We start from the raw sequence: 26730 nt of genomic DNA on the forward strand, positions 1-26730 counted from the left end.
GAAATGAATCAAAGTATCTAGTCAAAAGGCTAAAATTCTTTTTAGCTGTTGACTACTTCACAATACACTACAGATTTCACATCAGAAAATGAAGATAAACTGTCTTTATTAACCTCCATGTTAAACCCATTAAGGCCATCACATCAGCAAACAATACCAACTTCAGCTCATTGTCTCAACACATGCTTTTTAGTGGGTTCCTTTTTCTCTTTCTCTTTTTCTCTTTCTCTTTTTCGTTAGTGCAGTCTACATAATTTGCTATTCCTGTGGCAGAAGTTGGTTCTTAAATTCGAGTGATGACTGTTTTAACACCAATAACCTTGATTACAATTGCCACCCAGATTGTTTTCTTCACATTATTTGATCCTTCCCCACCAGGGCTGGTTAACCATGGCTAGCTGGCCTTGGTTAATGCTGGGTTTAGCACAGGCCTCATAACGGAAATCAGTGATGCTGAGGGATATTTATTTACAGTACTAACTCTGGGGGGAGGGGCAGGCCCTCAGATACGATCGGTTGACAGATGGCATGCACGGTTTACCGCCCTACCTCTGAATGTGTGTCAGTCACCCTGGATGTTTTGCTTAACTGCTTTTGTATGTTGTTTACTGGCGGTTTATTCTGTTGCCCTGTGTGTTTGTGCCAGTCTTGGACTAAATGCAGGGCAGTGATGGTGTGGCATTGTCAGGGATTGTAGGCTACTGATTTGCCAGTGGCAAAAATTTACTGGTTATAGTGTAATACACTAGCTCTCAACCAGTGTACCAAGGCACTTTGGTTTTCTTTGGTGTGAATTGAGGTGTGCCTTCAAATTTTGCTCAAATGTTGAGAAATCATTGTCATAAAAGTATTACATTAAACATAATGAAATCTAATGTAAATGTCATGAAATCTGCCTAATCTGCAAGTCAGATCTTCGTTTTTTCTTTTATGATCTTGCTAGACTTTATGTGACACCTTAAAGCACTTAATAATTAAATGTGCCCTGGACTTTCCTGGTTATATTTGCTGCTGCACTGAAAGTTTGAGACCACAGCATTAGGCCACATGACTCAAATATTTCAAGTTGTATGTTGGCTAGATGTGTTGGTAAAATTGGTGTGACAGGCATTATTGGATGAAAGTTGTTTGGATGTGCATTTGTGTTTTTGTTGAAAGTAGGCAAACTAAAGTTAAATAAAATGCGTTAAAAGACGTAAATAATTACAACAGCAGTACAGACAGATATCTGCCAGTGGTTGGGTAATTAGTGAGATGACCCACATGTGAAGACACAGCAGTGTGTGGATTTGCTGCTATGTGATAGTGATGTGTCACACTGGATATGAATTAAACCTGGGTATCCTGGGGCGCTTTGAGAAACCCCCCTAATCTGACTTCCTACCCATCAAACGCAGATACACACATCCACCCACCCACACACACCCTGCCCCACCCCCTCCTCCTTGCAAAGAGGCTTTGGCTGCCCTGTATGCAGTGGCTGACCTGATTTTGTGTGTCTGTGTGTTTGTGTGTGTGTGTGTGTGTGTGTGTGTGTGTGTGTGTATGTGCCTGCATGTGTGCATGTATGTGTGTGTGTTTGTGAAGCATATTAGTGAGGGTGGCATAGCCAGGCGCTATGGCACTGGGGAGTGTGCTTCTTTGATTGAGGTGGCGTGTGTGAGTGTGCGTCTGTAAATGGAGAATGTAGGCCAGTGTGTGTTACAGAGTTTTTCCAGAATAGGAGACCCACATTGTAGTGAACCCCCTCCCCCCACCCCTTCTAAAGTTGTGTGGATTACTGCTCCAATGTCTGCCTTTCTGTCTTTGTGCCAGTTTGGGAGGGGCGGCACACAGACAAGAGTAACAGCTCGTCTTCTATGGGGCAACACAACAGACATTTCTTAAAAGTTAATTAGTATTTGTCTGTGTATTCAAATTCCGCTGAAAGCTGAGAAATAAGGATTTTTTTAATGCAGTATTAGGTTATTTTCAAGGGTGGAAGTAATTCATTACATTTACTTCTGTTACTGTAATTGAGTAGCTTTTTTGTGTACTTGTACTTTTTTAAATATTTTTTGAAATCAGTAATTTTACCTCTATTATATTTTTTTTTCTGAAGTATTGTACTTAGCTACATTTTAAATCACATCCATTACAGAGTACTAATTTTGTGGCTCTTCATAAGCATCAGAAACTGGATCAACGTGAATTGGCCATTTGTTGAGCCATTCACAGTGAACTGTCAGTCAGCAGAAGAGAAGAGTAATCTGGCTTTACTTGGTGCACTTTACTGTGTAACTCAGTAACTTTGACTCTGAGTACATTTTAAATGAGCTATGTTTTACTTTTACTTTAGTAGATTTTTACACCGGCAGTTATACTTCTACTTAAGTAAAATTTCAGCAAGGTAACAATTTATACTTGAGTAGGATGTTTAGTTCTCTTTCCAACGCTGCTTATTACCTCCACCAAGGAGGTTATGTTTTCGGTGCCGTTTGTCTGTTTGTTTGTCTGTTAGCAGGATTATGAAAAAACTACTGGCCCGATTTTCATGAAACTTCGTGGAAGGGTGTAGCATGGGCCAAGGGAGAACCCATTACATTTTTGAGCGGATCCGGATCCGACTCACGAACAAGCAATAATAGCACGAACCTTGGCAGAGGTCTGCGCTCTCCGAGTGCCCTTCTAGTTACCTAATGTTTGGTAATGTTTTCGCCTGTGTGTGTCCGTCCGTCTTTTAGCAGGATATCTCAAAAGTTTGGGCACGAATTTGCACAAAACTTGGTATGAAGGTTGGTTATGGGCCAAGGAAGAACTGATTAACTTTTCATGTCGATTGGCCAAAAGGGGGCATGGTGGTGGGTGTGGCATATCATCAAAAGGTGGTTGTCATACATGGCGGAGGTCTGTGCTCTACTGAGCACATTTTCTAGTTTTTCATTGTGTCCAAGTCAGTACTCCGCAAACAATTTTCTTCTTCATAGTAACCATTTTGCCTGGTACATGGGTTTCTGCTAACCTCGCCAACCATCTGGATTCTCACAAGCTGCTTTTCAATTCATAATCTACCGGTGCTAGCCAAATGGATATAACATGCAGGTGCACCAACAGTCTATACACACGCTGCAGGAATCAAATGAACCTGACGGTGAGTGAATGGAAGTGGCCTTGTGTTCTCTCTCCAATGGCTTAACATTATACATCCTCCATTCACTATTCACAGCGAGCTGGCTGCCTTCCCAGCATCGCTGTCCTCCTGTCCCCCAGGCGCTGTCCATCGGTTTGCCTGTCCTGTTCTTGGCCAGGCATATTGGCGCCATATCCTCCAAAAGCCATGCCAACCTCAGGTCACATGTGAAGCTCTTTGATTATGGACTAGTGGGCTCAAAGAGCCCACTAGTCCATAATCTTATTAAGGGTGTCCTCTTGTTCCCTCCCATTTCCCCTTTGGTTTTGGGAGATTATAGGTAAGAATGTTTTAAAATAACCTGGTTAAAACAGATTATAACAAGCATTCTCAATAATTCTTGCTAGACCATTTTTTCTTCTTTTGCTGTTTGTATTGAATGGACTCTGAGCTTTTAAGGCAGACATTTATCTGACAGTACAATGAGGTCCAGTGAAGAGACAGCAGAGTCTGCATGGCCATTAAGCCAAGGACCAGTCACATAATGCCAGACATACACCTAGCCTCCTTTCTTTATCTCCCTCATGCGACCATGTGAAAGCATCACGGCTGACTTGTCGTGACCAAGTCGTGCGATAAGCCTGCCGGATAAATCCCCCGCACTCCCCACCGCCAACGACCTTTGAAAAGAGACAAACATACATCTGCTAGAAGAAGACTGGACTACCTGTCATCACCATTTTTATTATTTTTATTTTACTATTATTACAGTAGAGGGTTGCTTAGTGTGTGTGCACATGCCTTCTTGTGTGTCTGTGTGTTTGATTGCCTTTGCTAGTGTGTGTTTCACGACTACACTTGACTTTCCGCTTCCACTTGACCTGTAATGGACCTGTCCATCAATAGAGAACCTTTGATATGTGATGCTTTTTGTATCCTTCACAGAAAAAGACGTGACTCATTATGACTCACTCAAATGACTTCGCTAAAGGATGACTAGAATCATTTAGAAAAGTGATTAGACTGGCTGGCATCACTGTGGGAGTTCTGTTACAAAGAGACCAGCAATCTGATCAGTATGTGTTTTGACTGAGGCTTACCAAACTGTTTTTATTCAAACACAAGAGGAAACAAAAGAACAATACTGAACTAGTGTTCTTTACAAGATCAGTAAAGAGTGATTCTGAAATTTTCCTGTGCATGGAAGCTGGAGACATTACTTCTTATTTAAAGATAAAGAAAAGGCTGACTGTTTCCCAGACACTGTATGCTGAAGATGGCACACAGTAAAGGTTTAATTATTTGATATCTCCAGGTTTAGGTGACATTAAAAAAGCAACATAATGTGTGAGCTGTTGGCATCAAAGAAGAGTTTTAGAAGACAATGAATCAGCTCACTAAGCTTCTCTTATAATCATACTACATTTGTCTAGTAGGAAAAAAAACGTAATTGAATTAAGATGAACAAAACCATAATTCTCAAGTGTGAAATGTTATCAAGCCTGGGACTTGAGAAATTGAATTTGTCAATTTCCCAAGTCAAATCATGTTATACACTCTAATCAGATCCTCTCTCTCTCTCTGTGTCTCTCTCTCTGTCTCTCTCTCTCTCTCTCTGTCTCTCTCTCTCTCTCTCTCTCTCTCTCTCTCTCTCTTTCTCTCTCTGGGTCTCTCTCTCTTTCCTCAGTTGTGTGTGATTCCATGCCCCTCCATGCCATTGCTGGCATCTAATGGAAGAAAAGGCGCCCATCAGGTCTGCCATGGTATCCAGACTGCCTAAGTTCGGTGGCCGCTCCTCGACTGGTGGCACCAGCCCCCTGCCCAATGGTTCCCCGCAGCCCACCACCCCTTCCCAGGAGGGCAAGACCACCCCTCCAGGAACACGCCCAAATGGAGTGGTCCACACCTCCCCTTTTTCCCTGAAATGGAAGAGAGATGGTGGGAGCACTCCCACCACCCCCACCAGCCCCGAGGAGGGAGCTTGTGAAGACAAGGCTCAAACTCAGCTCTCCTCGTTGGGGAAGGAGGTGAAGAATGCCTCCCCAGGGACCCCCAAGATGCGGAGGTCGGGTTCTTTTGTTGTTTCCATCTCCAGCCCCAAGGCCATCCCCAAGCAGGCCTCAAAGATGAGTCCCAAAGCAGGGACCAAGCTTGCCCAGAGCTCGCTGAATGGAGGCCCTAAAGTGGGCCAAAATGGCTCTAGTGTTCTCGCTCGGCCTGGGTCGATGTTTGGCTCAGAGTCCCGCCTTGTGCGCCCAAGGGCCAGCTCCGGCTCTCCCCGAAGCAGCTCTCAAGACAGCCTGTCTCAGTCCAGCGACAGCCTCAAGACCCTGGCGCTGGACAACATGGTGCGCTCAAACAGCTTCACCCACTTCAAACAGATTCCCTCGCCCACCAGCCAGCCCATGACACGGTCCTTCTCCTTCAACCGGGCTGTGGAGCTAGCCAAGCCCCTGGCCAACACTCAGCTCCGGCCGCCCCGGAGCAGCTTCCTCAAACCCCCCCAGCTGAGCAATGGGAGAGTGGGCCTGGGGCTAGGAGGCTTGGGTGGGAGCGTAGCAGGTCTAGGTGGAGGGCTTCAGTACAGCAGAACATCTCCAGCTGCCACCTCCCTGCCCTCCCCCTCCACCACCCCAACACCCACCACCCCCAGTGCTCTAAAGAAGCCCCTCCTCCCCAGTTATGTGCTGACTAAGCCATCGGGCAGCAGTGCAGGGTCTCTGGGCTTCCGCCTGGCCCGACCCGGGCAGACCAAGCAGCAGAAGCCCCTTTTCACAGGCCGGGTGAAGGGGGATGTCAGACCTTCAACTGCCCCTGAATGTGGAAGGATATTAGGGATAGCGATAGACATTGAGCCCACTGGTGAGACTGAGAAAACAGATTCCTGCTGTGACAGTGATGGAAGCTCTGGGGGAGGAGGAGAAAGGGGTCTTCTGAGGGAGAAATGTGGCCAGGCAGTTGGGGAGGCCCTGGAGGACATGTCCTTATCTTCCGCCTCCTCTCTGGACAGAGGGGACACCAGTGAGGAGTTTCTGGATGACTTTGACATTGTGGGAGATGCGCTTAGTGATGGGGACCTGCCTGACAACAGGAATACAGGCAGCGCCACCGGGAACCGCCTACGCAGTTTACTCGATGAAGCCATGGACTGGGCCGGCATTGGCCTAGCAGGTAGTAAAATAGAATAGAATAGCACTTAAATTTTATGCCTAATTTGTGTGTGTGTTGCTCAGCCCTAGTAAAATGGAGGCATACTGCTAATATCGTGCTAGTAGCAGGCACATTACATTAATATATTTCAAATGTGTTTCACATTCAATAGGGCACATGCAAGGTTGTTTTTTACTAGTACTACAACAGTGACTTGACCTATAAACGGGTGTGTGTGTGTGTGGTTGCTTGTGTATCTCTCCTGCAGGTTGTAAAGCGGAGATGCCTGCCCTCCAGGAGTCCCAGGACCCCCTGGCGTTGTCCCCAGAGGGGGGTGACCTCCCCCAGGGCTCCTCTCTGGAGCTGTCCCCCTCCAACAGCTCTGGTGGAACCTACATGTGGGACGAGGAGGGGCTGGAGCCCCTGGGGGGGCCCGGAACGCTTCCCTGTGACAGCTATGATGACTCGGAGCTCAACAGCATGGTGAGTCCCCATGTCCGGCTTGATGAATTTTGACGTTGTTGTGAACACTGCAAATAAATGACCATTGCAGTACATCATTTAGTCTAATATTCAGTCTTGAAATTTTGTTTTTCTTAAGACAAGTGAAAAATTCCTTCAATGGGGTGAGATAATCCCACTCATTTCCAATGCAGTTTTACGTTTGAAAAAAAGTGTGAATATCTTGAATCAAGGCATTATCTTGAAACAAGTTGATTTGTGAATCAAGTGAAAGTGAAATGATCCCACCCCATTGGCAGTTTCTTCACAGAAAGTTACATTAAATTACATTAAATGACCTGTTAAGATGGATATTTTTTTGCAGTGTAGGCTCTGTAGCGTTTATATCATACTGTTGACAAGGGAATTACCTCCCCTGCTGTAGCCTCTGCCAACAAGCCCCCTGCCCTCCCCTCCTCCTCACTTTATGTCAGCTGATAAATTGCACTGTAGTGTATTCCAGAAAGGCAAAAGGAGGTGGAAAGCAGCCAAAATCCTTTAGGGATGATACGTTTACTGAGGCTGAAAACTTAACAGAACACTTAAAGCTGTTACCGCGTGCTGATTGCAAGCTGGCAAAAAAAATAGGTTTGTGTGACTAAGCGCCAGGTTCATTTCCAAGTGCACTGATTTTTTTGAGAGAAAGAGGATTGAAAGAAAAGTAAGATGGAAAATAGAGTATAGAAAAATGCATTGTCTGTTTTAATACAATCATTTGTAACATAATTTGTTGCGTTGTAAAATTTAATTTCCCTTTATTGAGGTTGACCTTACCCGTTTAATGTACTTTGAAGCCATTAGCAAGCACATAGGCAGTCTTTTTCTGAACTGTGCTGTAGGCTGTACTTCAGCCTCTTGGTGTGCAACTCCAGTCCTTCTCAGCATGACTCACTGTACTCTACCCGCCTTAGGCCATTAATCGATCCCACTTCTAAAAGATTCCTTCTTCCTGTACTAATTAGGGATTAAATGAGCAGAACAAAGGCTGAAAGGGAAAATGAAATGGCCCCAACTTTCCTGCCAGCTCCCACTGCCCATTTCATACCAAGGTCTCCTTCTCCCTGAGAGGAATGCTGATCTAGACACAGACTGTATGTTAATAATCCGGCTGGTGTTTGCCCTTGCTTTGGTTCTCTGTATTCCTGTACCATGGCGCCTGATCTCAGGAATGTTTAAAGAGCTTAATGAGCTGGATTAGAAACTGTATAATCAGCTTTGCATACTACTTTTTCTTATGATGGGGGTTTACCATGTGATGTAGACGCAAAATTCAAGGCATTGAAAACATGTGTTTAGCCTACACTGGATCTGTAGCAACCACTGAGGCAATGGGAATGAAAAGAGAGAGCTGTGTGTGTGTGTGTGTGTGTGTGTGTGTGTGTGTGTGTGTGTGTGTGTGTGTATGTGTGTGTGTTTGTTTTCATGGCTGCCAACTGTCAGCACAAGCACACGTGCCATAGCCATGTGTATCTGATTAAGAGTCATTCACTATGTCTTAAGGAGTGTGTGTGTGTGTGTGTGTGTGTGTTTGTTTGTGGAGTAGATGATTACTGAAGATCCAGTGTGAACCATGATCATGTGGGGAACTTAAATTTGTCTTGCCTGCCTCAGTGAAGTCACTTAGGCATTCACAAGTCATGTGTAGAATATTTGGTAAATGTGCACATACGGTACTTATGATTTTTTTTTTAGGCAAAGTGTTGTTTAGATTCACTGGATCCATAATTGTAGACTTAAAGTTACAATGAAATTAATGAAAAATTACTTTTTTATCTTTATAGCTCATTCTAACTGTATACCTTGACAATCTATTAAAAAAAATATATATTTTTATATCAAAATCTCATTTGTTTACTTCCTGGAAAATGGAAAATCTTTAGTGGTGACTTCATTGTGTACCAGGAGGCGCACATACAAATTCCATCCAATTAAACCATTACAGATTTTTGAACAATCCCGCCCCTTCACCCTTTCCATGAAATAAAACAGCCTCTCTCTCCCTAACTGATATCCCATTGGTTTACACTTTTGAATGATCTATCCCCGCATTCATGTTCCACCCTTATATCCTGTTTCAACAGGAAATACATCACATTAAGGAAACAAGATCCTCTCAAAATGCTGTTTCATTGTGACTTTTTAAATAGACTTAAATAGACTAGCTCAGACCTGGTTTGTGTAGTGCCCCATCTTGTGGTCAACTGAAGCCATTATAGTTTAGGATGGTAAGGCAGCGTGAAAATCAATAACAGTGTCACTGCAACCAGCGTTCTAGAGGTAGATGATGAGGTAGGCTCACTGGTGAGGGGGGGGGGGGGGGTGAGGGGGGGGGGGGGGGGGGGGGGGTACATTGTGATCCCACCATCGTCTACATTCTGTAAATTCCTGTAAATACCCTCCACTACCCCACAGAATGCAACCTAAATCGTGTGTGTGTTTTGAGCCCCTACTCCTGGCACTATCAGTATAAGAAGAAGTAATTCACAATTTACAAGGTGTTCACAGACACAGATTAACTGCAGTCCTAGAGTAGATTATATATTTATTATTGTAAATTATTTATAATTTAGATTGTCACATTGTGTTATTGTGTCATGAACAAAAGGTTGCAAAAGGCTGTTTTGGACCGTGGATTTGAGAGACATATAGACAAAAGACAAAAAGTGCTATTCTATTCTATTCTATTCTATTGGAATATTAAAACAGGGGCTGCACTTTGACCAAGAGGTTACTGGTTCAGTGTTGAACTGGAGGATGTATTTCCCTTGTGAGTGTGACTGGAGGCTATTATTCCATCTGTGGCAGCCGCCATCACTGCTCTTAGACAAGGCACTGAAACCATAACTCCTCCAGACCTCTATGAAGAAATTAATCCGTGTTTCCAGCTTGTGTGTAACCTACCTATGGAATATGTGAAAAGATAATTTCCCCATTACCGTATGTAAAATGGCCAGCAAAGTAATCTTGAATGTATTCTGTTCAGTCCTCTAGGTATAGCTCTCCCCATTATCTGAACATTTGCAGTGTGGGTACGGACAACTCTTACTGAGGTATAAAACATTGATCAGAGAGGAAGGGAATAGAGATAGTCCTTGCTGTAACAGTTGGGGTGATTGGTTGATGAGGGGGAGAGAGAGAGATATAGGTAAAAGAGAGAGAGCACGAGGTAGAAAATGGGGAAGAAAAAGAGAAAAAAGATAGAACCATAGGGAGTGGGAGAGAGTTGGCTGATTGCTGATGTGTGAATATCAGCTCTATGGGGAATCTGCCTTTGAGATATATAACTCAGCTATTTGATTAGAGGAAATGAGCCCATTTAATTGGATGTATTCATCCCTCTCTCTGTCCCTCCCTCCTTCCCCTATTTCCCTTCCATCCATCTGTGCCCCTCTCTTCCTCATTCCTCCCCTGTCCATAGAGTAAATAGTCTCTCTTTATGAGCAGAAAGAGAGAATGAATATAAGCCTGTCACGTAGCAGCGGCAGTGTCAGAAAATGATCAATAATTCCTGCAACGGGTGTTTATCCTGCATGACCTACCTTGTTTGATCCTGCCAAAGTGGGGACATAAAAAATCTGTGCCACACTTGTCTATTTGTTTAGGGAGCACAGCTTTAATGATCTGCCCTTTACAACAGGAGTTTGCCAGCCAAACCTCTTGGGAGGTCTAGTCTCAGGAAGTGAAGAATGAGAAAAGCCTGCCACACTGTGTCATGAATGGGGCTGCCAATAGTGATGCTGAATTAGTTAGACAGTGTCGGAGAAAAAAAAATCTAGGCCAATTAGGCCCAATCTGAGCTCTTATGTTTTCTCGACACCGTAAAGAGATGAGGAATTCTGTCAAAGCTCTGAACAACAAGAACTCCCCTAAAGAATGCAAATGGTGTTTCATTTATGTAACTGAAACTGTTTCTGTTTTATTCTTGTTTGGTACGAGAGAATGGGTAAAATATTCAGAGATGATAAACCATTCATCTCCCGGCGGCTTTATTTAGCCATGCTGCAGTGATGAGCTCAGTCCACTTGGGGGCACTGTGCATCCTTGAGACAACACAATGTGTGTGTGTGCTGGCAGGTGTGCTTATATGTGTGTGTGCATGCATTTTTCTGGCTATATATGTCTCTATCTGCATTCATATGCCTCTGTACAGAATCTAGGGGTGGGCTGCCTGAGCTCATAATAACATTCCCATGATGCACCATGCAGTATGGTACAGTAGCAGCTTTACAAAATTGGCACGGTGAAATGGAAGGCCACTTAGCTTCTCACAGCGACTGTTAATATCTCCCTGGCCTCAACGCAATTTATCATGCATTGCAACAGCATTGATAGACCTGGGCATTTGAACCCATTTATATTTAAATGGGTTAAAATGTTTGAAATACTTAAAGTGTACTAGATTCATTTTGTCAGGCACCTAAACAATCACAAATCCACAAGGTAAGGGCAAGAAATAGGAAATCTTCACATATTTATAATGTATTTAACTATTGCCAAATTGTAGATCAACCTCTCAGAAGATCAGCACTAAGAGCTTCAACCTGTGCTTCTATTATTGAGTGAAACTGAAATATGATTGAGTGTTTCATACACTGACGAATACGATCTGCCACATATCTGCCAGGTTTCATCTTTTTGGGAGATGAAACTCCCATCTTATCACATTTAAATGGAGATGTAGGTTTGAGATGAATTAATCAAAATACATGTTCAGTAAAAGTGAGTTTTGGGTTGGAGCTACTTGCTTGCGAATGGAAGTTCTGCTGCTTTCATTAACTATGTGTCTCTCCGAGTTTCTCTCATTAAAACCAATATATTTCCCTTGAAAGTACAGCACAACTTTCCCCCTCATAGCATGAATCCCTCAATGGAAAACACCTAAACTTCTACCCTTTTTCCCTTATTTTCTTTCCGAGTGTTTATCCCTTCTTCTCTCAGGTGGCTGTGTGGTATTTTGCCATTTTCTTTATTTTAGCAGTTTCTTGTTTCTCCTGCAGATGTTTTATACTCTTCTCCTCCTCGTCCCCTCTCTTTCCCCTTGCTTTTTTCCCCCAACCAAACTCCTGATGGTTCTGTAATCCTTCGCTTCCTCCCTGACATCAAAGCTGCTGAGTTGCCGCTGCCGCTTCTCCCTGCTTTATTTATTTTGCCTCTAATTTTAGGCTTTTGTAGCACCGGGTTGAGACAGGTCAATTCATTAGTGTTTAAATCAGTGAGGTGCTTAAGCCTTTTGTCTGCAGAGTGCTCAGCCATTATGGAACACGCTGCCAGTGAACCAGCTATGCTGTTGCATTAATTAGGCTAATACCTTACCCACTTTTGTTTGTCATGATTTTAAATTGACAGCATTAGACCTATATGATAAACAACCTTGTTTTTATATGTGCCTCTCTTCATGCATCTAGCGCTTTCTTCACACATAAACACACACACACACACACACACACACACTACAAGCTTGAGCTTATGACGACAATGATCTGAGTCATTCCTAAAATTACAGCCCATAGTCTCATTATCATCATCCCTCTCTCCTTTTGGTTTCCAACCGCAGATGTGACCTATTATTTTACTCCTTACCAGTGAGTCTTAGTATCTGCCTTTCCTATCCACTCTAACGGGCCCAAGCATAAATCTTGAGCTTCGTCTTTCCTGTGAAAGACAAAGGCAGTAAGATACTGAAGGATTGGCAAGATAAAATAAAAATCAATTTTACTGACAAAGGGGAGTCCGTTGATGGGCTTTAATCAGTTTGTTGACTATATATTTTAGTTATATTATAGTCTGTTCATTGGCCACAGTGGTATCTATTGTAGAAGTCCCCCATTGTGCATCTGTCATTATTACCTCAACAGCTGCTGCAGCCTATTCTTGCTCAAATGTTGTAAAGCAGAACTGAATTGGCATATTGTAACTCATAATGTATACCCCTCAATTAACTATCAGATCATTTCTTGCACCTTCTCGTGGTTGAAAAATATAAAACTAGACTTAACATATGACATTGGGTGGCCTTTATTCAAGGTGTCTTACAGTACCATGAACGCATAAAATTTTAGAATGGGTGGCCATTGATGGTAATTGAAACCCCTAAACCTGCCAGTGTTACCACCATCCTCAACTTGCTGAGCTACATGATCACATTTCCAAACAATTCGTCTTGGCAACAGAGCCATAGTGCACTTGCTAATTGTATTTACCCATGGAGTAAAGCACCACAACTGACCTTGACTCCATCTGCTTTTGGGTCAGATCTACCATAGAATTTCTGCTCCCCTGTGTCCCAAATATGGGGTCATTCTAGTACCCTTGGATGTTAACTTCCCCCACTCATCCATTTCCCAAACTCACAGCGAACATCTAATTGTCCCAGTAAAAGTCAATATGTCCTTTACAACAGTGGGTGTCCGAGATTACCCTACATTTCCCACTTTCTAGACTTGTGGAGAATGGTCATATTCATTAAGACAGACTGAGAAGATTTTGTTTTTTTTTGGAAAATGTATAAGTTCAAGAGCAGCAAATGAGTCGGGTAATTGGATTGCAATGAAATGTGGCAATTATTGGGGTAGAGGACATATCCTCTATCAAAAAGACTGGTGAGTCCCCAGATATAAAGAATTACACTCTTAAGTAGAGGTCCTAATGTCACACAAGAGGACATACACACACACACACACACACACACACACACACACATTCCAGCAACAATAGCTGCAGCGCATCACCCAAAAAGCCGATCTGTGGCATTGCATTAGCTTTAGTGGAGTATTTGAGTATTTAGGTGAATCTGATAAGATCTGGAATGAGTTGACCTTCAAAAACACTGAGAATCTTGGGAAACGGTATGAGAGAGCGTTTATTTCCAACCCCTCTCTCTGATAGAGTAGCTCTACTGAGATTTCATTAGAAACGACTATAAACGTACTGGGTTGAAAAGAGCAGCGTACTTCATGTGAAACGAAATAGAAAGAGCGAGACCGAGAGGTCTGAGGGGAAGTACAGTCAGTCTAAAAACTTCTCTCTGACACCTATCGATTTTATATCTAAAGCTGAAGTGTGTATTTTTTTTTAAGTTGCTTGTTCGAGCCGAAAATTAGCTAGCCCTTTTTGCCTTTTTGCCTGATGATATGCCAAGGTGATAATTTACATTCAACCCATGAAAACTCAGTGTCTAACAAAAATCCCCAAAAAATACTCTCGAAGAAAGCTGCAGGTAGAATTAAGGTTTCTGTAATGAGCTTTTATTTCACTTCGCAGAGCCTGTCACACAGATACCTTCTGTGACTGGGTCATTCAAGGGTAAACTGTCAGTGAGAGAAGTTCAGCTTCAGAACTTTCCCAGTCAGTTTGAAGGTTTTAATCAGTGTTTGATCCAGCCGTGTTTGTTTGAAGTTTTGGCTGATATTATGTTGGGAGCATAGTGTGTGCCATGAAGCAGAATAAGGGAAGACCTTCCCTTGGCTGTTACGATTCTGGATGCCGCTCATGCCGCAGGGTTTGTATCGATGGAGCACCTCAGGGTGTTTAGGATATATTGAAAGTGTGTGTGCGAGTTGTCAAATTTATATATCGCTAGCACTCAAATCATTATTCCCTTAGCGAGAACAAGCACAGCTCCATTTAAAATGTACAGCTCCAATTAAAATGCCTCATATCAAAGCTGCTGTTCAGATGCATGTTAATAATAATGTGTAACAGCTATCTGTTTGACAATCTAATTCATAGGTTACTCAGTTAAATTGTTAAAACTATAGTGATAAGTATAAATATATAATAATTATATGACAAACTATGTGATAAATCCCTGTAGGGAAATTATTTTTTATCTCTTTCCCCCTCCACAGGGAGGTCAGAGGTCAGGGTCAGCAACAGAGCAGCGCCCGTGGAGTCGGTAGGGATTCAGCGTCTTGCTCAAGGACACTTAAGCAGGGCGAAATGTCAAACAGTTGCTGACACGAGGGTTTGAACGGGTGTCCTTTGGTCCACTTGAAGGTCTCCCTGTACTCACTGTGCTGCCCAATAGCTGACACACACGCACGTGCACGAACTCACACACATAGGTGGACGTGCTTGTACCACTTGTGAGGGCATTCCATTGACTTATGTTCATTCCTTAACCTCTAACTCTAAAGGCTGATTTATGGTAGGGCGCTCGACACCTTTGATAAGTGTCACTCGACAGAAAATAAAGAGCTGCGCGACGTTTGTAATTTATGCTTCGGCGAAAGGTTTCAGTCGTCTCCATGGTAACCAGACGCTATCCTCCAGCCGGCTTGTTTAGTTACATTATATCATCCCGATCGGTGTATAGCTATCCTTCTGACAGCTTGTTTGTTTTATATCTAAATTTGTGCTACTTTGTATCCTTCTGCATTTTGATAATGGAGGGATTTGATGAAATCAGTGAGTTAATTGAAGAGGAAGAGATTTTAAACTTATTTCTACTGAGAAGACAACGGGAGCGCAAGAAAAGGAGGTGGTCAGTGCGTCCATCGTCTTTCATCTATACCCTCCATATTTGCTACGAGCTAAGCTAAACAAATTAAACTAATTCAACAAGGACGAAAAAGTTACAAACCAAAATATCAATAAGGACGTTCAGTTGAAAACTACAATCTCCATGGCGAAGTTAGTGTGACACAATGTGACTACCCAATCACGTTGCGACAAAATGTGACGGTGTCCGCGACATAACGAAATTCTCCAGGTGCGCGACATGAAAGGAAAGTGTCAAGAGACACCTTTTTTCTGTTGAAAATACGTCATTTCTGTCGAGCGACACTTATTAAAGGTGTCGAGCGCCCTACCATAAATCAGCCTTAACACTAAACAAAACCATTACATCAACCCCCGCTCCACATTACTTTAATCTAACCCCAATCATTAATCTAAGCCCAAGGCCTTTCCAGCGTGAGGTTTGCCCTCATAAGTTACCACTTGTGGAGTTTCTATGAGGACCTGTGGACCTCACAGACTGTTAAGCAAGACTGTTAAGCAAGTGTCGTCAGGTGTAGGCGAGATCTGTGTATGATCCCTGATTCCAAGCTCATTCCACTGCATTCCACCACCAAATGCACACATTCTCTCTCTCTCTCTCACACACACACACACACACACACATACACACACTCTCTTCTACTGGGAGATTATCCAGACTTCTCAGTGTTCTAAGCCGCTGTGTCCTGCCGGTGTGAAATGTCATTTCCTCTGGAGCGACACACTGTAACAAAGACACTCAACGAGAGAGAGAGAGAGATAGAGAGAGAGACAGAGAGAGAGAAATGGTGAAGAAAGAAAGAAATAAAGCGAGAGAGTAAAGCACAAAGAATCTTACTGACTGGTTCAGGGATAATTTAATAAAAAACAGCTACAGATAATAAAATCTTGACATTCAGTGGTAGGGAGGTATAGGCTTACAGAGGAGAGAGCCACAAGGTGGAGGGGCAGAGACAGACAGAAAAGGAGAAGGGAGAGAGCATAAAAGAGACGAGACAGTTTGATTCGTTCATGGACTCGGCTAACAAGAAAGATTCCGCCCACGTTTTGGTTGATAAAGTTTGAAGGACAGCAGAAATATGTTTAGTTTATTCTATTTCTTTCATTATTCCTTCTTTCTTAAGTCTGCAGTTCTGAGTACCATTCAGTTACTATGAAAAACATGAGATATTCAATAATGACTAATTTTATGGTTGCGTCTTCTAGTCAAAGCTGTGTCAATTTACTTTCGTTTTTCTCCTGAAGCACGAAATTGCCTTGAAAAATAATGCTTTGAACTATTGATTTATTCCTCCCTTGCTTTTGGGCATGCTTTGAATTATTCGGCAGACGGCAGCATAGTAATCAAAGTAACTGCATATTTTGAGGCTGTAATGAGATATGTTTTTGTAGCATTTTTATAGCATACTGTGCTATCATTCATACTTGAGCGACATTTTCCTTCAGAAAGCTGCGCTGTTCTCTACGTCTTGATGCGTTGAATAATAGCATCTTCCCCCTGGCTATGTTGTATGACTTTGAGAGGTGAAGCAGTATCATACGTAACCACACATACTACTATGTTTATCAGTGCCAGTATTACGTAGTCATTGCTTGTATTACACAAACTCTTATTGTTAATGATCAAAGTGTAATAAATAGAATTTTATTGTATTGTATTACAGAATAGAGGATGAAAATGACACACAGAAAAGAAGTAATTCTGTAATGCCATTATGAAAAAATACAATACAAATATCACAATAAAACTTGCAGTTGTTAATCCATAATAATTGCATGTTTATACTATGGCATTCTGTTCGATGATGTTCTGGCCATGAATGTACAAAAAATATTTCCTACTAACATAGTGGCTTATTTGCAATTGCTCCACAGCACAACTCTAATATTCAAGGTTAAAGCTGGATGTTGTTATTTCATTATGGCACCCTCGGTGGAAACATGGTTGACCTGTCACTAGCTCTGCCTACATAGTGATTTATTTTTATTCAAGATATTTATTTACTCTGAATATATTGCCAGATGTCAAGTTTACATTACCTCCCTCAGAACAGCAGATGTGGTAGTTAGCTTGCCCAAGAAAAATGTGAATCTTGATAAAACAGTTTATGTATGTGTTAAATGCACTTTTTATAGCACTTACTGTAAAATGTGCAGTTTAGGGGGGAATTTTGCTCTGGGAGAGAAGCCATCCCCACATCTAAATGTTTGTCTCCAAACGGTTGGTGTTACAGAGAAAAAAGGCTTTTTGTCCAGAGGCTCTAATGCACTCGTAATGTGCTGATAATGTGCCTATAATGTCTTATAATGCCTTACAATCAAGTAAATGTTACCTGTGCCCCCCCCCTCCAGGATATCCTGAGCAACCTGGACCCTCTGGGGACTGGGGAGCTGGACGATGATGACCTCATGCTGGATGTGGACCTGTCAGAGGATGGCTCGCATGGTCAGCACACACACACACACACACACACAAGCACACACAGATGAAACACATATTAAATACTTTATGTAAATGAAATTATCCTACACAGGATTCAAATATATGAGGTTATTCCATGGCCATGGCAAATGCTTCATTCTCATTGGCTGGAGGTTGTCCATTATTTTTGTATAATCGGACTCCTCTAGCAAAACTGTTTGATCATAATTGTAAATTAATGCATTAGCAAGGTTTGAGCATTCCATTTCCAGCAATAGCCTTCAATGGCATATAATGGCTTGAATAAATTGAATTTTTGCCTTGCCTCCGGTGGATGTTTGCCTCTGCAACATCCATTAAAATCTTTTAATGGACACCCTTGTTGTGTATTATACGGCGCTACTCTTTTAATATTTGGTTACTGATGAGTTATTACCTCACAAGTCCATCACCGCCACACAGCTGGCTTTGAATGGCAGCTAGGCAGCTGAGTTGGAGACGTCTTCTGCCAGCTGTCTGGGTCTGTTCATACAAACGAATGCACACACAGCCACATACCACCAGACAGCACAACCACAGTGTACTTTGCACATGTGGGCTTAGTATGAGCAGTGATTACATTTGATTTCCTTGACAACAGCAGTATGGTGTAGTAATGATTGGTTCAATAGCTTCCCATTCCACATACTTAACACACCACGTCTTATCAATCAAAGTCTTAGCAGTTGCATTTTCTCTATCACCCCTTCCCACTTTGTAAATGTAATCAAGTATTTCTGTAATTAAAATAGAATATAGTAGTTTCTTTCTATGTTATAAAGATAGATACATTCTTACCACATCACATGCTATGAATTGTCTTGATTAAGCTATTATGGCTTCATCAGACAGTGTGTGTTTCATATATGAGTGAGAGAGAGAGAGAGGAAATAGGTAAGGAATGTTGACCTCACCTGTCATAAAATGTAATGAATTCTGGGAAGTGAATTTTCCCTTATCAGTACTGAATCCAGCCTTCTCAAAGCATCATTCATGGGTAATGTATTTTATCCACTGATTTAATGTGGAACCTCTCAGTCTGCTGGACCATCATTGGACCGTCTTGCTTCGTATTTACAAACATGGCTCCCTTCCTGACCACAAAATAAATTGCAAAGCAAGAGGGCACACATGCACATACAGTACATGTGCGCATACAAATATATGGATGAGGACGGGCACAAAAACACACATACGCACACATACACATACATTACTGAGGCAGCTGCATACCCCTGATGTTATTCGTTAGTCTGTTATGCCTGTGTAAACAGCGACCTCCTTGTTTTTCCTGATGAGGAAAGCAGTAGCATGAGTGTGTGTGAGAGAGAGAGAGAGAGAGAGAGAGAGAGAGAGAGAGAGAGAGAGAGAGAGAGAGAGAGAGAGAGAGAGAGAGAGAGAGAGAGAGAGAGAGAGAGAGAGAGAGAGAGAGAGAGAGAGAGAGAGAGAGAGAGAGAGAGAGGAATGTTCACTCCCAAGGAATGTGAATTGGATTGGTGTCCCTCCCTACTCCTTTTTGGGAAGTGGTCATATTTATAGCTCTGTGTGTCATGGCTAAGGGTTGGAACCAGGGAGAGAGAGGCAGGGAGAGAGAGATGGACAGAGAGACAGACAGATAGAGTGACAGTGGGAAAGGGTCAGACTCAGCCCACAGGGCAGGACCAGAGAAATTGGAGAGGGGAAGGAGTTTTGACTTTTGTTTAGTTTCAGGCCCTCCCTTCTTCTCTTCGTCCCTCCTTTCTTCCTTCCTAGACACTCTGGCTCTGCCAGCAAGCAGGAAGAGGGGAAGGGGAGAAGAGGAAAGAAAAAAAAATAAAGCCAAGAAGGGTAGCAGGGGCCTCATGCAGTATTTTCATCCAGCTGCCGGGTCCCGTGACAGGACAGAGGCCCTAGCTTGTCTCCCTTGTCTGCCTCAGCTGGTGACTTCCTAGCTTGGCCACTAACCCAGTCCCTTCAGCTGCTCTCTCACCAGCAGCACTACCACAGTCCTCTCTCTCCAGCTCCAGTTCCTAGGGAGTTCCCAGAAAAACAGGCCTGTCAACAAAGCCCGGGCCAGGCAGGAGGGTGGGATCTGGGTTGACGTTCTCTCTCTGGCCCTTTAACTGCTCACCAGCTGACAGGACAAGGAGCCATTTCTCTCCTCTCTCTCTTTCTGAGTTTCTCTGCCTTTTCTGAGGTTTTTTTTTTCCATTTGGGTTATATTCCCTTTGTTTTACTTTTGAGAGGAGGTTTTTTGAAGCAAAAAAGGGTTTTTTTGGGAAAGTTCAGGGAGTTCTTGGAATGTAACACTTCAGTTTGGACTGCTGTCTGCTCCTGCGCTGTGTGGCGACACTCAGGGTAAGGTATTTAACCACCATCACTGAATACCTTGGATTGGGAATGTGGCACTCTGCCTCTATTCCTTTGCCTCTCTCTCTCTCCCTTTCTCTTTTCTCTCTATCTTTTTTTTCTCTGTATCTTCCTCTGGTAAAAGTACAAAGTCTGTTTCTGGCCTATAGAAAGTCAGGGGTCCTTTTGATTTTCTGGGGGTCGCGCTCTGTTAGTTGTCAATTTTGTTGCGGTCATGGTTCATTTCACAGCTATATGGTATTGAGTGTTGCCAAATACTGTGTCCTTTTACCTCCTTGAAAATGAAATTGCCTGTCACTGTGTGTGCGTGTGTGTGTTTGTGTTTGATGGCGGGGACAGTTGAGAGAAATGGAGATTGAGATGGATCAGATCGTGATTTATATGTATATATATATTGGAGAAAGGGATTTGATGTTTGAAATATGCACAGTATGCACCACATGGAATGGAAAATTGACTCATAGCTGTACATTTTGTATGTGTAGAGAGAGAGAGAAAGAGAGACAGAGACAAATTCCAACCCGCGCATAATAATGCTCAGCCTCAGCCACACTTCAACAAATAAAAGCCATCAGAAATAATACTGCTGAACTTTTATTCTCTAACATCTTCTTGTCTTCTGCAAACACTGACTTTACAAATTACAGGCTACAAAGCAGGGTGTACATACTCTCTCTTTCCCTCCTTCTTTCTGTTTCAAAGACACATACACACACTCTGCTAACCTTACCCCAGCTCACCGTACTTTGACCTCTCCCTATATAGACGCTGACAGGATGGCCCACATTGAGAGGGCCGGTCGGCAAGGCCACTGGCGGCGAAAGCAGCACCGCTGGAATGGACCAGACCACTTCCACAATGACAGCAGGTCGGTTAGGCTTCAAAGATGGTGTATAGTAGTGTTTACATGTATCCATCATAGAAGGCTCTGATCATACTTTTGTACTTTGTTATTACTGTGGATGCTGTAACCCATTCCTCATCAAATTGTGTAAAATGTAACTGAATAGGCATATTGTTGCACAAAATTCTCAAATAACTGATTACCAGTCCAGGCCGCTTCTTTCCCCTTGTGCTTGCTAAGTGGAACAATGGTAACTGTTATCTTATACTTTGACAGCATGCGTTTTGAATCCTTGCTGACATTTTACTGGCTCACTGCTAGTTTATTTGCTTTGGGGTCTACAGTATTGACATCTCATGTGGTAATAACAACCTAGACCAAAAATAGACTGAAATAATCACGCCAGATCTCAGGGTCAAAGCAAGTAGAAAAGCTTGCCAGTATTTCCGAGCTCCATATTGTCACTTTGCATACAGATCTACAGGGGGTGGACAAAATAACAGAAACACCTAACAATGTATGAATACCAAGTACGTAATAAGGAGTAGGGCCACCCTTTGCCTTCAGAGCAGCTTCAATCGACCTTGAAATGCTTACAAGTCCTGAGCTGTGCAGTGGCATATTGGACCTTTCTTCAAGAAGGAAAGCCTCCAGTTCTTTGAGGGAGGTGGAAATGTATTTTGCACTCTATGCTCCAGAACTTCCTGTAAATGTTCAGTGATGTTTAGATTTGGTGATTGGGGAAGGCATGGAATGCATTTGACTTCATCGAGAACGCCATGAGGGAAAAGTGTTTGCACCATAAGGTACACATGGTCCTATAAAATGGCCTCATATTCCTTGGTTGTTATATGACCATGTAGAGCAATGATTGGACCTAATGACTCCCACAAGATGGCTACCATACCATTACAGATCCATCACTATGTTTAACAGCTGGAAACAGACATTGAGGGTTGAAGGCATCCTTTGGCTTTCTCCAAACCTTTCACCAGATGTTGGAAAAATGGCGACAGACGACTCATCAGACTTAAATTACTTTTTTTCCATTGCTCAGGGGTCCACGTTTTGTGCGCAGAAGACACATCAGGTTATGTGTCTTTGTGCGTTGGACGTTGCTACAGTTAGCTAGCTAGTGAAGTAAAACTGATGAGATGCTGGCGTGGGCTATGGCTTTGTCTATTCTGGCTTCTAAATGAAAACTGATTAATCCCTGGTGTGGACTGTTACTTTCCTAATAGAGGGATTGCTACAATAACAATATACCTATTACTCATGAATGATGGAGAGGAAGGCTCTGCTTGGTCATGGCTTTGTTTTAAAGGAACATTTGTTTCCATTTTTCCGGTGCTTGTGGATTTGTCATCAATGAGTTTGATATATAGCTATAGAACCAAATTTCTTTCTCCCATGTAATGCATCACAGGCTGTCGGCCAAGTTTGATAAATCAAACTTTCAACATAGCCAGTTGGTAAACACACCATTACATCCCTGTTGTTCAGCAGAGTATTTAAACTCAGAAGGCTTCATTGACTCTGGTGTAATTGGGACACTAATTGCTGCGACGCAAAAACGTCTTGATTGAAAATCTTCATCCACTTTTATCTTGCTCTTTTAATTTAGCCAAAGAGTTTGTATATTAACTCAAAATTTACTTGGCAAAGTAGCTAGCATTATAGCTAAGCTGTTCTACCTGGGCAGAAAAACAAACCAGAAGTGCCATTTCTGTGGGGTTGTGCGTGAACGCTCAGAGCCGATCAATGCTGCCTTTGGCTCACCAAGGTCTCGTTATCCACGTTTTATGACGAGAATTTCTCCAGACCTCCGTTGTTTGAGTCGGAGGTGCGGCTATGTGAGATTAAACTTAATATAACTCATCTGTCTAGCTGCTTTTGCTATTTAGTTAATTCAAATGTAAGGTTCTTTTTCGTGTGATGTTTCTGTTATTTTGTTCACCCCCGTAAAACTTGTTGCATTGGCATGTGGCATTGATATTGCTTCTTATCACAAAAGATTGACGTGACCAGGCAATTGTGGATTATTGCTTAAGTCAGGGTTTGGATGTGTCTGTATGCCTGTCTATGATTGTCAAAAGTGATACAGTAATTGGTCTATTACCTTGGTCTATATTCAGCGTCAATTCCACAGTCACAGTCATTCAGAGAGCTAGGGACTAGGATGTACAATATTAAAATCCTAAACTTAATGAAATGTGTTGATTCCAACAAGGCCTTATGTGCCCTTTGGCAGTGTTGTGAGTTTATACAGTAATTTAGCTGATTCATGATGATCATAGTTTTGACAAGTATGAACACTTATGTGTAAATGAAAACTACTGAAGCAGCACAATAAAGGCAAACATAAAGACAATGATATTGCTTTTAACATCTGTCATTCTGACTTTCTGTGGCTGTCTGTCTCTTTCTGTCTCTCTCTCTCTGTCTGTCTCTCTCTCTCTCTATCTGTCTCTCTCTCTCTCTGTCTGTTTCTCTCCCTGTCAGGGCCCCTGTCTTCCAGCACTACGATGCTCTTGGGGCTCCAGGCTCCTTTAGGATCTCCCCCCGGCCCGTCCCCTCTGTAGGGAGGCAGGATGGCCACATGGGGATGCTGGATGAGCTCACACTCAAACACATGGCCCAGGACTGCAGCTCGCTCAAGAACCAGCTGCTCAGGCTCAAAACTTTACTGCAGGTTAGACACACGTGCAGAGAGATGCGAATCAGCACAAACAAACACGTCCACATGCACCAGCACAGATGATGCATGTACCAAAAAGTGCCCACACACACACACACACACACACACACACACACACACACACACACACACATGCATGCACGTGCTGACACCAACACACATATTTATATAGGTGTGTATGTACACAAACCTCACACAAACACACGCACTTACTTCTAATCCTATCGCTTAATCCTTTGAATCTATTGTATGTAAATCACGTAACCTCACCCAGGCCCTGTTGAATCAAACCAAACATGTCTAAGTAGGCCACATATAATGTCAGGACAAGTTTTGGGTTTGATTTCAGCTGTTGCTATGTCTATTTTAGGGGCTAGCTGGCTTTATAGTAGTTTATCACATCGCCAGAGTGATCTGTGTGGCAGCAGAGCACTGCATCACTGTGCTCAGGCGTCCAGCATGAGCTACATTAAAATATTTTCTGACAAACTGAGGAGAGCTAGTTTTGATTTGTTTTGATTTTAAACATGAACAAGTTCTAAAATGTCGAATCAGTTAGGTTTAATAAATCCTGTTATCATAGAATGCTGCTTTGTCCTGCTTTTGACAAGATTTGACCTTGTGAAAAATGTCAGCCTTTCTCCATAGGTAGCTTGCCACTATGTTGCAGACAACATGCCCAAATACAGTCTGGGCCAAGTACAGTAAGCTCATACAGAGACTTTCATACTCAGGCCTATTGAGATTGTTAAGATATAGCTTATCAGATTGCTGTCTTCAGTAGTGTCACAAACAGCGAGCTAAAAAGTGAAAATCTTCCACAACAGTGAAATATTGCACGTGAAGCTTCTTTATTTCCTATAGAGACAGAGACAGAGAGACAGACAGAGAGAGAGAGAGCAGACATGGATAGGTAAGCTTTTGCCAGTGGTTTTAATCTACTGTGCCAGTCCCATGTCAGTTTCCTCCAAGTTATTAGGGGTGTGTGTGAGTGTGTTTGTGTGAAGTTAATCACTTAATAGATCTATCTCTGTCAGTGGGAGAAATCCATTCAGAGGGAAGAAGAGAGGGTGTGAGGGAAGGGGAAGGGGCATAGAGAGAAGAGAGGAATGAAGAAATGGACGATGTCAGCAGTTAGAAGAAATGTTCACTTAAATACAAAATGAAACACACAAAGCATACACACTCGTACAAACACACACTCCCGTCTATGCACATACAGAAATCCACACACGTACCGGCACAGCGCGCTACGCTCTCCACGAAGCTAAATTATCTTGAATACCTTGACTCAATTTACCCTCTACACCATAAAAAGTGATATTTACGTTTGCATTTTAATCAAATGTCTCCTTCAGATGTGTTCATTGTGCTCACTGCAATTAGTCAAACGGTTTGGCTGTGTAGCCTCAAGAGGGAAACCATTTCAGTTGGCCCATTAGTAGCTCTGTTCTTAATTGCGTTTTTTGGAGTATGATGTTGAGCTCAAGGCAGCGGCTGTAAAAATGAGCCTCCAGCCTCGCTGAATCCTAATTGATCTTTGCTGTATTGTGCAAACAGTCATGCATGCAGCGCAACTCTGTTTACACATGCTAGCTCCAAGTGGATTATCTACCTGACCTGACTGAAGAGCAGGCAGAACGTTTTATTGAATTTTTTGTTTACACATATGATAAAATCTGGATCAGACATGAGGAAAACAATATTTAAATAATGTGTCAAATATATGAACAAGCTGATGTGTGCTTCATTTATTTAAGCAGCCTCAAAAGAGGAGACAAAAATCAATCGCATGCTCAAAAACGTATTCAGCCGCTCTGCCCCAGGTAACCAACACTGGTTGACAGTTCAGGGTCTTGTAGTGGGGTATGCATGCAAAAAACGTTAAATATTCCACTACAGTGAAATATTCCACTTGAAGCTTGCCTAAGGCGATTGTCATTGAGTTTCACTGTGTACTCTGTGTGTGTGTGTGTGTGTGTGTGTGTGTGTGTATGTGTGTTTCCAGCTTGAGGATGCAGGCTCTCCAGCAGCTGTTGCTGAGGAGAACGAAGACAATACCACTGCATTACAGGTAAGAAACTTCACTGTAGTTTTGCAGTGGTGATTGATTGGCCATATGTTCTTTATGTTTCTCCAGTTTCCAGCTAAGGTAGACAGTGACTTCTACAGTATGCGTGTATGCGTGTGTGTTTGTGTATTTTCAGTTGGAGGAGCTGATGAAGGAGGTGCGAGTGCTCAGAGAGGAGCTGAGGAGTCGAGACAAGACCATTGCTCAGCTCACGCTGCAGTGTCAACAGCTACAACAACATCAACGGGAACAAACGGTGAGTCGTGTGCACAGGACTGTTACAACTGACCAGTCTGAAAAGGGGGGCTGGACATGGGGGAAATATACTTATAATGTAACTGTCCCATTTTGGGAATACTTTCCGCCCCTGCCATATGCTTGGGACTCACGCCAGAAATGGCACCATATAGTTGATTCATTACTGTTGTTAGGCCTGCTAGGACTTTGTCTTATCTTAAAGGTGCTACGTGCAGCATTTTAACATCAATAAATCATTACCACGCTCATTTTGAGACATTAGTGTAATTACCATAAACTAACAAGATCATCACTGAGAAGATTGGCAGCCTCCACCGGCCTCTGCACTGCATTTTACATTGTGTGCCACCAGGTCGGATTTCTTGGGAAATCTGCTGGATTGCTTGATGGCACAAAGGGACTTTGCTTCATGCCACAAAACAAGGACTGTTTTACTTCGTAAATAATACACAACTTTGTCCTACTATTCTAACTGCTTAAGTTTCAACTTCGCATTACCTCATTGGAATGCATATTCACTGTTTTCAAGGGCTGTTATTGGCTGTTATTGTTCTTCTTGCTCTTTAAAACAAATACATGTGGAGTGACGCCAGGGAGGGCGAGAGGGGACAAGTAGTCAATGCGATATCTGGAATATTGGGCTGATTTGTAATATAACACAATCCAGGCATGTGTTACTCAGGTATTCCCATTTACAAACAGGGCTATAATAGCTCATGGGCTCGTATTTGCTGATCACTCCCTTCTAGGGGTATAACGATTCACCGTTTCGAATCGGTGCGCTGGGCTT

At 42.7% G+C, this 26730-nt stretch overlaps 1 protein-coding gene across 1 annotated transcript in view; it reads left to right on the forward strand.

The window, feature by feature from the left end:
- ccser2a (coiled-coil serine-rich protein 2a) overlaps positions 1-26730 on the forward strand; it is a 58552-nt gene that overhangs the window by 12542 nt on the left and 19280 nt on the right. The window contains exons 3-9 of the mRNA XM_078288564.1: positions 4797-6280; positions 6528-6742; positions 17612-17705; positions 20835-20937; positions 23416-23605; positions 25620-25685; positions 25819-25938. Coding sequence (XP_078144690.1) covers positions 4840-6280; positions 6528-6742; positions 17612-17705; positions 20835-20937; positions 23416-23605; positions 25620-25685; positions 25819-25938 — 2229 coding nt within the window. The 5' untranslated portion in view covers positions 4797-4839. The remainder of the gene's footprint in view (positions 1-4796; positions 6281-6527; positions 6743-17611; positions 17706-20834; positions 20938-23415; positions 23606-25619; positions 25686-25818; positions 25939-26730) is intronic.

Source organism: Centroberyx gerrardi, chromosome 15 (assembly GCF_048128805.1).
Source record: "Centroberyx gerrardi isolate f3 chromosome 15, fCenGer3.hap1.cur.20231027, whole genome shotgun sequence".
In the NCBI taxonomy this organism is placed as follows: domain Eukaryota; kingdom Metazoa; phylum Chordata; class Actinopteri; order Beryciformes; family Berycidae; genus Centroberyx; species Centroberyx gerrardi.